The sequence below is a fragment of the Lynx canadensis genome, chromosome D4, assembly GCF_007474595.2.
Source record: "Lynx canadensis isolate LIC74 chromosome D4, mLynCan4.pri.v2, whole genome shotgun sequence".
In the NCBI taxonomy this organism is placed as follows: Eukaryota; Metazoa; Chordata; class Mammalia; order Carnivora; family Felidae; genus Lynx; species Lynx canadensis.
The window spans coordinates 86,365,063-86,376,313 of NC_044315.2; the positions used below are offsets into that span (position 1 = coordinate 86,365,063).

The window sequence follows — 11,251 nt, forward strand, 5'->3', positions numbered from 1 at the left end:
ATATTAGTGTTAACTTAGTGTTATTGAAGCTCTGAGTTGTGGTTAGGTAGGAAGATGTCCTTGCTTTTTAGAGTCATACTTTAGGGGTGGAATTTTTCTCATTTGTAATTTACTGTAAATACGTTGTCAAAAGTAAAACAGTAATGAGGAAATATAGGGAAATGATAACAATTACTGTACGTTGGTGTTCACTGTATTATTTCCTCCAATTTTCAATTTGTTTACAATTTTTCATTAATGGGGCACCCGGGTGACTCAGTCGGTTGAGTGTCCGACTTCGGCTCAGGTCATGATCTCACGGTTTGTGGGTTCGAGCCTCGCGTCGGGCTCTGTGCTGACAGCTCAGAGCCTGGAGCCTGCTTCCGATTCTGTGTCTCCCTCTCTCTCTCTGCCCCTCTCCTGCTCACGCTCTCTCTCTCTCAGAAATAAACATTGAAAACAAAACAAAACAAAACAAAAATCCTCTTTCTGAGACTCCCATTGCCCCTAGAGGAGAGACTGGATGCTTGGGTCGGCATTCAAGGCCCTGCAAATCTGGCCCCTCCGGGCTTGTCTCTTGCTACTGTACCCCCTTCTCGCCCGTATTCCATCCAACAGGCCTCTGTGACTCGGCAGAGCTGTTCCCTCTACCCTTCCGTGCCCTGTCTTACAGTGAAGAGAGCTCCTAAGGAATGTTCAAGGCCCCGCTCCAGAGCTCCAGCTCAAGGAACCCGCTGCCACCAGGGGACCCCTGTGCACTCAGCTGCTGAAAACTGATCTGTTTTGTGAGCACAGGCCCCCTCCTGTCGCTGGAGGTCGGGGTGTGGGGTGGCACATCCCAGCAGGTGGCGGCTTATGAGCCTGTCTTGCCAGCACAGCCCGGTGCTCTGGAAAACACGCACAGAGGACACCCTCAAAAGGAGTGTCTGTGGTAGCAGGGACCGGGTGATGGTCACTGGAGCTTTTACATTTCCGTGTTTTTTCAAGCCGCTTCTTGTTTTAAGCGCATAAAGTGATTCTGCGGTGAACAGTAGTTGGGGTCAGCCTAGATTGTCATTCACCTGGGACACACCTGGAGTGACGGTGCAGTAACTAGAAAAAAACACAGATGACGAAGATGCTTCTGTCAGGTGATCTCCGTAGCGCCTCGTCATCTTTGGCGTGTTTTTCGCCGCTCGTTTTCGGCGTGTTTTCTCCGCGTCTCTTCCCCGCTGATCCCCGCAGCCCTGCGCTAGGTGCGTGTGCGCGTGTTAGCCCGCTTGGACGGATGTGCCCTCTGGCGGAGGTGGAAGGTCACAGAGAGAAGGAGGCCCCCCCGCACACCCCAGCTGGCACGGGGAACAGAGGCCAGCAGCAGAGACCTGCCCTCCCGCACCCACCCGGGGCCAGAAGGCTCATCCCCCCACGACGCCTGCCTTCTCCTACCTCCCCTGTGCTGGCTTTACTTGTGCTGTTATTCTTTCAATAGACTCACCTTTCGTAACTTAAATATGTTTATTTTAAAGGAAAGTTTAAATAACTAATGCAGAAGGGAGACCAGCCACGCTTGCCATAAATAAAAGGGGACACACCTTGGGCCCAATCAGCCCCACGTCGCGTTTCGGTCCAGCCAGGTGTGGCCCGCTGAAGGTTCTCTTGGCTCTAAAGGGAGTCGGCGGGGACTAGGACGGGTGTTAAGGACACGTGAGCACCAAGTTGAGCCTTCCTCGGTGAGGAGGTCACAGAGTGAAAGAACAGAAAAGGGAAGGTGCTTCTCCCCCCAGGGATTTCTGGGGCATCCCTGAAGCACCCCAGCCCTGCACCATCCCCAAGGCCGCTCTGGTCTCGGCTCCCGCAGGCCCCGGTGACTCCCTCCCACACCCCCGTTCAGCGTGTTCTCGTCTTACCCTTGGGAGGGGAGGGGTGCAGGGGGCACGGACCCTAACTCAGATTTGGAAACAGGCTCAGAAAGGGCAGGCTGTGACCCGTCCGGGGAGGCACCGGTGGGAGGCCCTTCGTGTCTCGCCTCCTCAGGGAGGTGCCGCGGACCTTTCCATCTCGATGCCCTTTCCAGACGCTCAGAACTTCTTACACGCAGGAGGCCAATAACTGCCCCCCCAGCCAGCTGACATGTGCCACCCCCACTGCCCAGGAACCCCCCCACAGCCTATAACCTCACTGCCTACTGCACACAGGCCCCAGTGGGGTTCAGCATAGAAAACATGCTCAGAGACATGAGGGGTCAGGGCCAAGGCCACACAGCAAGGGTTCAGAGGAACGCAGGCCAAGGCCCAGCTCTGCCTGACCACAAGTCCCTGAGAGCAAGGACCCTGCCTCAGTCACCCGGGACCCCCAGACCCAGCATGCCCTGGGTGAGGAAGGGCCCTGGGTCTTCCTTCCCCTGGTACTAGGGGAGGGCAGCTGGCAGAGGCGGGGTGAGGGGCTTGAGGAGGACTGGGAGGGTGAGGGGCTGCTGGAGGCCACATCACGTGGATCAACTCCAGTGAAAGCAAAGAAAAAGGAATAAAACCGAATGTCCTTGGAAATTCCTTTAGTGCTTGGCTGTCCATGAAAACAGGATAAGTGGCTTCCTCTGTCTGTGCTCCAGCCGGGCAGGGTGGAGGCGTTGAGCTCAGGCCAGGACAGCCTCAGGTCAGCACGGGGTGGGGTGGGGGGGGCGGGCAGCAGGGGAAGGGGCTCCAGTGCTGCTACTTGAGGGCATCCAGGTGGGTGCAGACTTGGGAGAAGACATTGTCCACGGAGCCTTCGGCATTGACCTGCAGGGAGACGGCCGGGAGGGCAGAGATGCTGGGGAGGGCCATGCGGGCCTCATTGGGGCAGGGGCTCACTTCCCCCAGAGGTGTGGCCTGACTCTCTGAGCCCAGCCACAGGGGACAGCAGCCCATCACGGAGCCAGCGGGGAAACCAAGGCCCGGAATGGAGGGCTGGCCCAGGGTCACGGGGATTTTGGCCAACCTAGGCAAAACTCCAGATTCCTGGGGCTACCCGCGGCCTGCAGGGGGCGCACCTTGCGTACGATGCCACGTTTCTCATAAAAGGCGATGACAGGTTCCGTGGCCTTGTAGTAGGTCTCTAGTCGCTTCTTGATGGTCTCCTCATTGTCATCCACCCGCCCGCTGGTCTCTCCGCGCTTCAGGAGCCGCTGGGTCATGGTCTCAGGGCCTGCGTCCACATACAGCAGCAGCGTGGGCTGTCCGATCTGCGGGTGGGGCGGTAGTCACAGGGGCCCCATTCCCGTCCCCGGGGCCATCTCCTCCCCATCCTCCCATGCCTGAGGCCTCACCTGAGACCCACTCAGATCAGACCATCAAGCCCTTCCCCAGGGCAGCCTAAAGGACCTTCCTAAAACTACTCCTCTGCTCCAACCTCTTCCATAGCTCTCCAGTGCCCTCAGAGAGGGCCTCCCGCCTTCCTCACCTTGTGTTTCCCACTCCTTTGCTCTCCTGGCTTCAGACACACCGATTCTCTGAAGTCTAGGCTCTCGTCAACCTCCTCCCAAGCCAGGCCTTCGCTCATGCCAAGAATCCTCATCCTCAATCCCAAGTACTTGCCTTCAGATTTGAGCTAAAATCTCATTCCTCTGGGGCAGTCTGCCCAGATGCAACCCCCCACCCCACCCCGCCCACCGTCCCCAGCCCTCTGGGGCACACTCTTGAGTCCCCTTTACTTCTCTGCCCAGAATGTCTCAGGAGGCCTCTGGTGATTCACTTAGTGTCCCTCTCCCCTGCCAGTCCAGGAGCCATTAAGGACATCAAGGCATCTGTCTGACACAGCAGGGCTGGACAGGACTTGACTGAGGGGTGACGGGCTGCCGAGCTCTGGGGGGTTCTGAATAACGTCACTGTTGTTGGAATAAGCAGGGAAGGGCAAGGATGGAGGCTGACCTGTCCTCCTTCGGTGAGGCCCTGATGCCCCCTGGTGTCCAGATGTGAGAAGACGTGTTGCCAGGACCCCTGGAGCCCATGGCAGGGCTGGGCCCTTGCGCTGAGCCCACCACCCACAGTGACGCCCCCAACAGCCCCAGGAAGGAAGGAGACTTTTAGTAATCTCATTTTCTAGATGTGGCCCTGAGGGTCAGAGGTGACGTCACACAGCTGGTATGGGTGGGTCATGACAGGACGTGCCTTGAGGTTGCCTAGCACCTGACCACAGGGTCCATGGCCTCCCAGTCTGAAGGAAGCCCAGCCCGCTTCCATTTCAAAGACAGGGCAACCGAGGCCCAGAGCAGGGTAGACACTTTCTTGAGGTCCTGCGGGCACTTCAAGGTCAGGAAATCCAATCTCCTTCCACTGGAGGAGGCTCAAAGTTATGGAAGCCCAAAGGTGGCCCCAGCATCACAGGCTTGGGAGGTGGGGGTTGGGGGTCTGGTCCTGCCCCAGCCTGTCGGGATGCCTGGTCCTCCCCACAAGGCCAGGGAGGAGTCCCTCTGCCAAGAAAACCTCCTTGAGCCCAGCCCCCACCCTTGCACTTGCTTGCAGCCCTGTTTCCCTAGTGTGACCTGTGACACCGGAGGCGTGGGTGTATGTGTGTGTGCCCACGTGTGTGCGTATGTGTATATCCCTGTGTATCAGTGAGCTGTGTCCATGTACGTACATGTATGTGCGTTGCCAGACGTGTGTGCACATGTATGCGTGCCTGTGTGCATGTGTGTACGTGCCTGTGGCTTTGTGCTGTGTATGTGCACGCACACGTGCGTGTGCTTGGGGCCTGTGTGCATATGTCTGGGAGAGGTGCCCCCACCCTGTTTTCCTGGTGGGAAGCTGTTCAGGCAACTTGGGGCCATCATCCTCAAGGCCTACTTTTTCTAGGCCTTTCACAGACTCCCCGCGGCCCACGGAAGGAGACTGGACTCCCCTCCCTGGCACTGGAGGCCTCCAGCCAGGCCTGAATCGCCTCTCCCACATCATCCTGGTTGCCCTGCCCCATAGATTCTCTTCTCCCCATGCCAGCCGGAGCCTTCCAGCCCTGTCCCTCGCACTCCCTGGCCCTCTGTGTTCGTAAGGTGCCAAGCCCCACTTTTGGAGGGTACATTCTCTCTAATCTCCATTCTGCTCCTTAAGGCAGCTGCCAACTGTGTCTTCCCATTTTGCAAATGGGGGGGACACTGAGGGTCAGGGAGGCAGGATGATCGGCCTCAGGCCTGTTGAGCCGGAACCTGAGCTCGGGTTTGTGAGCTCCCCAGCCTGTGCTTCCTCCTCTTCTAGACTTTTCTTCTAAACTTCTAGAAAGACTTCCAGAAAGTCTTCTCCAGTTTCCCTCCTTATCCCTCTCCCCACCCCAACCCCACAATCAGTGTCTCTTTGCCCCAAACTCTCTCTGGCCATCGTGGCAGCCCTCTTTCCACCTGACCACCCCACATCACAGCTCCCAAATGCACCCACCAAGTTGCACTTACCTTCCGCTCAAACTCCTCTCCCTGCTGTACTTCCCGAGGGTAGCCATCGATCAGGAAGCCTTTGGAAGTATCAACCTTGGCCACCATGGCATCTCGGAGCATGTCCAACACTGTCTCCTGGGGGCACCGGAAAAGATGGAGGGGTCATGAGCCCCTCTCCCTCCGCCTTCTTCTAGGCCTCTGCCCTAATAAAGAAGTTCCAAACAAGCCTCTCTCTCCAGGAAGCTTCCTTTGAATGCGAAGACTTGACTGGCTGATTAAATCATTCATTCACCCATTCATTCATTCATTCAATAATATCGATGGAGCCCCTGTTCCCCGCCAGCTCCCGTCCAGGGCTCTGAGGACACCACTGTGAACAAAGCAGGCCTTTCTCAAGAAGCTCACAGTGTGGTGAGGCCAGTTCATCCATTTCCAAACATTTCACAGGTTGAATGGGCAGAGAAGGAGTGATAAAATTAGGGGGTCTGAGCCCAAATCTGTGGAGCCAGGAGGGTCTGAAAGCTGAGGAGGAAAGAACATTCCAGGCAGGAAGGAATATAATGAGTTGGACGGGACAGAAAGGCCAGGGCAGCTGGAGGGCGGAGAGCTGGGGAGAGGGGGGTTGAGTGGGTGGAGTGAGGCTAAAGGGGTCAGCAGGGCAGGGTCCTAGAGGCTCTGGGAGCTTCTAGAAGGAATTTTCTGCCGAGGGCCATGAGGACCAAAGCCAGGAGTGTTTGGAGCCAGGGAAGGTCAAGGCAGAGTGTCATGGGCTCCGCTGGCTGGAGCCCACTCAGGGCCACCGTCACCCCCCACCCCACCGGGCCCACTCACCAGTGGCACCAGCTGCCCCTTCTCCATGATTTCCGACAGCATCTTGCCCCTGGCCGAGCCCGAACTGACCTCGGCCCGCAGGAGGTCCCCGGTGGAGAGGTGGGTGTAGCCGTACTTCTGGACAATCTTCTCACACTGGGTGCCCTTCCCCGAGCCGGGCCCTCCTGCAAGCGCCCACCCGTTCAGAAGCCCCAGGAAATGGGGCCGCCGCAGGGATAGGGTCACCCCGCAGAGAAGGGGCAGCGCCCCGGGGTGCCACCCCAGGCCCAGGCTCCCACCGACGCCTGCAAAGAGCCTCCCTGCTGGCCGCCTTCCCCGCCTGCCTTGGACTCACCCACCACAAAGATGATCTTGGTTTTCTTCAGCTTCTCTGTGGGGGAGAAGAGGGGAGCAGAGTTCAGTCACTCGCTTGGCAAACAGCACCTCGGGAGGGACAGGCCTGGGCCGGGCCCTCTAAAGCCTGGAGCCACTGAGGGGCTCGGACGCCCACCCTCGCAGCCCCTCCCTGTGGGCGGCTGGGCAACGGCGGGTCACCTCTGGCCTTACAGTCTTCCGTGTTGTGGAGGTTTCTCACGCAGCAGGCCCCCATGGTTCCCGTTCTGCTGTGTCCCCTACCCTTTCCCTCCCAGACCCCGGGCCTGCCCATCGCCCGCCTTCCCTGGGCGGTTCAAACGTGGAGTCGGCAACCACAACATACGTTGCCCCGGAGACGGTTGCCAGGGAAGCCGGCTGCGGTGGGCACAAAGAACCCTTGCCCAGAGTGGGAGGTGCGCTGATGCTCCCACCTCAGCCCCGCCCTTAGAACTCAGCAGGACCACAGCCTCACCAGACGGAGGGAAACTGAGGCCTGCTCCAAGGGCGCCAGACCCAGAACCGGAAGCTGGGCCCTCTTCCCAGGCGGCCCGGCCTTCCCCTCTTCTCAGGGGAGAAGAAGGTCCTCACTGCGTAACCTTAGGAAAGGAGTCCCCGGCCCTCTCTGGCTCTCTGTCCCTCCCCACTGACGAAGGCCTGGCAGCTCCCAGGGGCCCTCTGGCCCCGAGGCTGGAAACCCAGAGGAGTTATCTGTAGAACAACTTCTCCCGAGGGCTCCCATCAGCTGCCTGCCGTGGGCCGGCTACCACCTGGAGGTGGGGGAGGCCACAGCCCGGCGGCAGCTGCTGTTCGGAGCCCGAGGGGTGGCAGGGTGACCGCCGGCTCGGGCGGCAGCAGCGGGCTCCTTTAAGGGCCACCCAGGCTGAGGCACAACGCCAAGGATGGGGCCGTGATGCCGCCAGGAGGCGGGCCTGCCAGGCTCCCTGCTGGCCCCATGTCTCCCTCCAGGTCCCAGCCCATAGCAGCCAGGAGGGCCCCAGACATCCTCAAGACCCACCCTCTCTGGACAACGGGGAGACTGAGTCCCACAGAGGCGTTGGGCGCTGCCTCGTCCTTGTTAGGCTTGGCATTTACACACCTGGGGCCTCTCCCCAGGGCTAGCCTCCCCTTGCTAGCGCCCACCCTTTCTAGAAAGAGGCAGGGATTCAGCTCTATAAATACCAGTGTAGGAGGTGAGCTGTGGGGCCCTCAGGAGCCTCAAGGAGGCCTCATCGCTTCTGAAATTAGTCCTGGAGCTGGCGCATCCCGTGAGATGCCTGAGGAGGATGTCGGAGGCTCCCAGACGGGCCCCTCTGGCAGCCCCAGAACCTCCCCCAACCCTTCCCAGAATGTCTCCTGAAAGCACGCCCCCTTAACAGATGGGCACACCGAGGCCCAGGCAATGAGCAGCAAAGAAGAGACTCAGTACCTTCCATCCTGCTGAGGTCTGGGGAGCCGAGTCAGCGCTCTGCAAGACAAGGGCACAGGTGGGGCCGGTGAGGGGGGCTCTCCTCCATCCTGCCTCTGCTCCTGCCCAGCCCCACGGTGTGCCCCAGGCCCTGATGCTCCCAGCGGCACCGGGCAGCGAAGGCCCCCGGCAGGTTGGGTGACCTCGGGAAAGTCACCTTTCCTCCGTGTGTGTCCGCTGCCTCACCTGTAACAAAAGGGCGGCAGCCCCCTCCTGTCCACCTTTTCCCGCTGGAGGAGCCAGGCGGTGAGGGCGGTGCTGAGGGACGGAAACAGTGACATCAGCACCTGCTGGGCCGCTCCCTTTGTGAGTCCCAGAAAACAGGCGTCTGCCCAACACCTTGGTGATGCTCCCCCGGGGCCAGGAGGAAAGACTTGTGGAGGCCAGAGAGGGGGGACTTGAGCTGCAATACATCTCACCTGGGGTGGGGTTTGGACAAGGATGCTCAAAGGGACATTATGGAGGCCCGAGGGGGAGGAAGCTGTAGGAGCTGCTCATGGGGGACACAGCCCTGTACAGCTGTCATGGGGGATCCCCGGCTCTCACCACCCCCCACATGGCCCCTGCCCTCTCACCCCCTCGAGGACCGTGTTCCTCAGCATGTGAGTCCACCCCGACCCCTCTGGGGACCCCACTCTGCTTCAACGTCCCCTCCCACCTACAGTTACCACCTACACACCTCTGGCCTCCGTTCCCCACCCCCCCCCCCGCCGGCCCTCCCCAAGGCTACCAGCTACCGTCACAGCCACTCTTGCCTTGACCTTTGACGCCCGCCACGGCATTCCTCCCGCCTGGCATGCCCGCAACCCCAGGCCCTTTACTCCTCGCTCTCACTTTGGCTCCAGGTTCCCAGGACCCCTGCCTCTGCCCAGGCAGCCCCGGCCTCCCTCCCCAGCCCTGTGAATCTACAGCCCCTGGACAGGCCCCAAGACCTTCCCACGTCCCCAGCTCCGTGCCCTATTACCCAGCCAGAGGCCCTGTCTTCTCTCACACCCGACTTCCACCCTGCACACCCACATCCCAACCCTCTTGCTCCCGATCCTCTCTGCAGTCTGTGTCCTCAACACCACTTCCTTGTTCCAAGCAGGGCACCTGGCCACTGCCCCAGCCTCCCGTGGGTCTCTCCATACCCCACCAGGCAGTCCGCAGGATTTTCTGTGATAAGCATCAGACCACATCGCTCACCTGCTTAAAACCCTTCCACTTGTGGCTCCTTGGCTCCCAAGATAAAGCCTGGGCCCCTAACATGGCTGACAGGGCTCAGTAACCTGGCCCCCCCCCCACCCCCACCCTCTGCAGCCTTCACAGCCACCGCTTGAACCGCTTGGAGCTTCCTCACCCACCATGACTGCGTCCCACCTCCAGGCCCAGCTACTGTTGCACCTGATGCCTGGATGCCTCTCCCCAGGTGCTATTGTTTAGGACCCAGTTCAGGTGTCACCTCCTTCAGGAAGTCTTCCTGGACTCCGTCCTCCGCTCCCACACTGGCAGGTGCCTCCTTTGAACGCCCCCAGCGTAGCACATACCACACAGTATCGGACCTCTCTGCGGAACTGCAGGCCCGTGTGCCCCACCAGACCGGGCCTGGCCCCAGGCTGAGCATAGGGCTGGGGGCCTCACTCCACCTCCCAGCTGTCTTGGAATGGATTTGAGGCTCGGAGAGAAGGAGAAACTTGCTCCAGAGCCAGGCTGGGGTCAAACTCAGGGTTGCATTTTCTGCTGCTTTAGGCCTGGCACCCAGTAGGTCTTTCAGCAGGTTTATTGGCCGTCCTACCACTCATGGGCCATGAGTTATAGCCTTTTTCCTGCTGAGTGTGCTTAGGGAAGGGCAGACGCTGCCAATGGCCCGCAGCAGCTGGCAAGGGAGGAGGAGGGTCCCCAGGCCAGGGAGAGCCTGCAGTGACCCTGAGGAGTGGCCTCCAACCCACCTTGCCCTGCCTCTTCCCAGTAACCTAAGCCCCTCTGTCCTGCTGGCACCTGCCACTTCCTTCGTCCAAAATAACATGAGTCGTGAGGAGGCATCACAGAGGCCAGGGGTCCAGGACGGAGTTGGGTTACAGGCTCAGCACCCAGACCTTATAAGGCCCCCGAGACAGGCTGCAGCGACTCCTCTCATGACTGGGTGGTCTGCCGAGGGGCCTGGGGAACAGGGGCCCGGGGGGACAGCGACCTAAGGGCCCATCGCTCAGCTGTGTGACCTTGGGCACCTGGTGTCCCCTCTCTGGGCCTGTATCCCCAGGCCGTGACCCGCTCCTGCTGGAGAGTCCTGAGTGGATCTCTGAGCAGTGCTCAGAAAAGGTGGCCCTAGGGCTCCCTTAGAGCCCTCACCAATCATCCGGGGGGCTTCCCGTCCCCCCAGCGCTCAAAATGACATGGCAGGACAGCTCCTCCAATCACAAAGGCTGCCCCTGCCAGGTCCTCCGGGGCAGGGAGTCAGGCCACAGCCCTCTTCCCCGGGCCCCAGCTGGGACGTGCCAAGGGCAGGGACCTGGAGCCCCAGCCCCGGGAGTGCCAGCCGGGACAAAGGGGCGACTGTCTAGGAGGCTAGGAAGGACGGCAACACACATCCCCCCCGCAGGGGCACACGCAGGATGGCACAAACACCCAGAGCAGAGCCTGGGGAGAACAGACAGGCCAAAATACACACGGATCATAACCACCGACACAAACACACAGCCGCACAAACCCCAAGGATGCCCCGACACACACAGGCTGGCGCCCCCCGGGCGTGCGCGGCTTCCCCACGCCCCGCAGAGGCGCCCCCCGCGCGCCCAGACATGCACACGGGCACACACTGACCTGGGGGAGGGGTGCGGCGGGCGCCGGGGCCAGTGGTGCCCTGCCCGTCCTCGCCGGCCGCCGCAAAGGCGACTATTTATAAGGCTGTCAGCAGCGCGCAGCATGCCGGGAGCCAGCGCTCCGCGAGGGCAGGGAGGGGGGAAGGAGGGAGGGAGAGCGGACCGGGAGGGGAGTGGGGGGCCGGACCGGGGTGAGCCCCGATGGGAAGCCAGAGCAAGGCCGGCGCCTCCCCGCCGCGCATCCCCCCCGCTGGCTGTGCCTGCACACAGCACGGCACTTAACAGTTTGCAGAGGGCTTTCCGTTCCTGCCTGACCTCCGATGTGCCCACATCTCGGCGGGGGAACAGGACCCGGCTTCCTGTAGGACAGCTGGGGAAACTGAGACCCGGAGAGAAGAGGCTCTTTGTGTAAAATCCCACAGCCAGTTGTTGGCAGAGAGAGGCCAG

At 60.6% G+C, this 11,251-nt stretch overlaps 1 protein-coding gene across 3 annotated transcripts; it reads right to left on the reverse strand.

Annotated features, from left to right (window-relative positions):
* Nucleotides 1-1,459: 1,459 nt before the first annotated feature.
* Nucleotides 1,460-10,852, reverse strand: AK1 (adenylate kinase 1). 3 transcript variants are annotated; one of them, XM_030293065.1, is made up of 8 exons: nucleotides 10,806-10,847; nucleotides 8,193-8,264; nucleotides 7,968-8,006; nucleotides 6,522-6,557; nucleotides 6,188-6,351; nucleotides 5,375-5,491; nucleotides 2,987-3,178; nucleotides 1,460-2,735 (listed from the first exon to the last, which is right to left on the reverse strand). In XM_030293065.1, exons 3-8 carry the CDS (start codon nucleotides 7,972-7,974, stop codon nucleotides 2,667-2,669), a joined length of 585 nt encoding a protein of 194 aa, XP_030148925.1. In that variant the 5' UTR covers nucleotides 7,975-8,006; nucleotides 8,193-8,264; nucleotides 10,806-10,847; the 3' UTR covers nucleotides 1,460-2,666. The 3 variants fall into 3 exon arrangements, with proteins under 3 accessions (XP_030148925.1, XP_030148926.1, XP_030148924.1); XM_030293066.1 differs by lacking the exon at nucleotides 8,193-8,264 and having other exon boundaries at nucleotides 10,806-10,852; XM_030293064.1 differs by lacking the exons at nucleotides 7,968-8,006; nucleotides 8,193-8,264; nucleotides 10,806-10,847 and adding an exon at nucleotides 6,722-6,804.
* Between the last annotated feature and the right edge of the window lie 399 nt (nucleotides 10,853-11,251).

Coding starts and splice junctions, on each gene's coding strand:
- AK1 (XM_030293064.1), bottom strand. CDS start 6,776: ATGGGGGCCTGCTGCGTGAGAAACCTCCACAACACGGAAGACTGTAAG. Junction 6,352..6,521: donor CAAGATCATCTTTGTGGTGG/GTGAGTCCAAGG, acceptor GGGCGCTTGCAG/GAGGGCCCGGCTCGGGGAAG. Junction 2,736..2,986: donor AACGTGGCATCGTACGCAAG/GTGCGCCCCCTG, acceptor GTCTCCCTGCAG/GTCAATGCCGAAGGCTCCGT.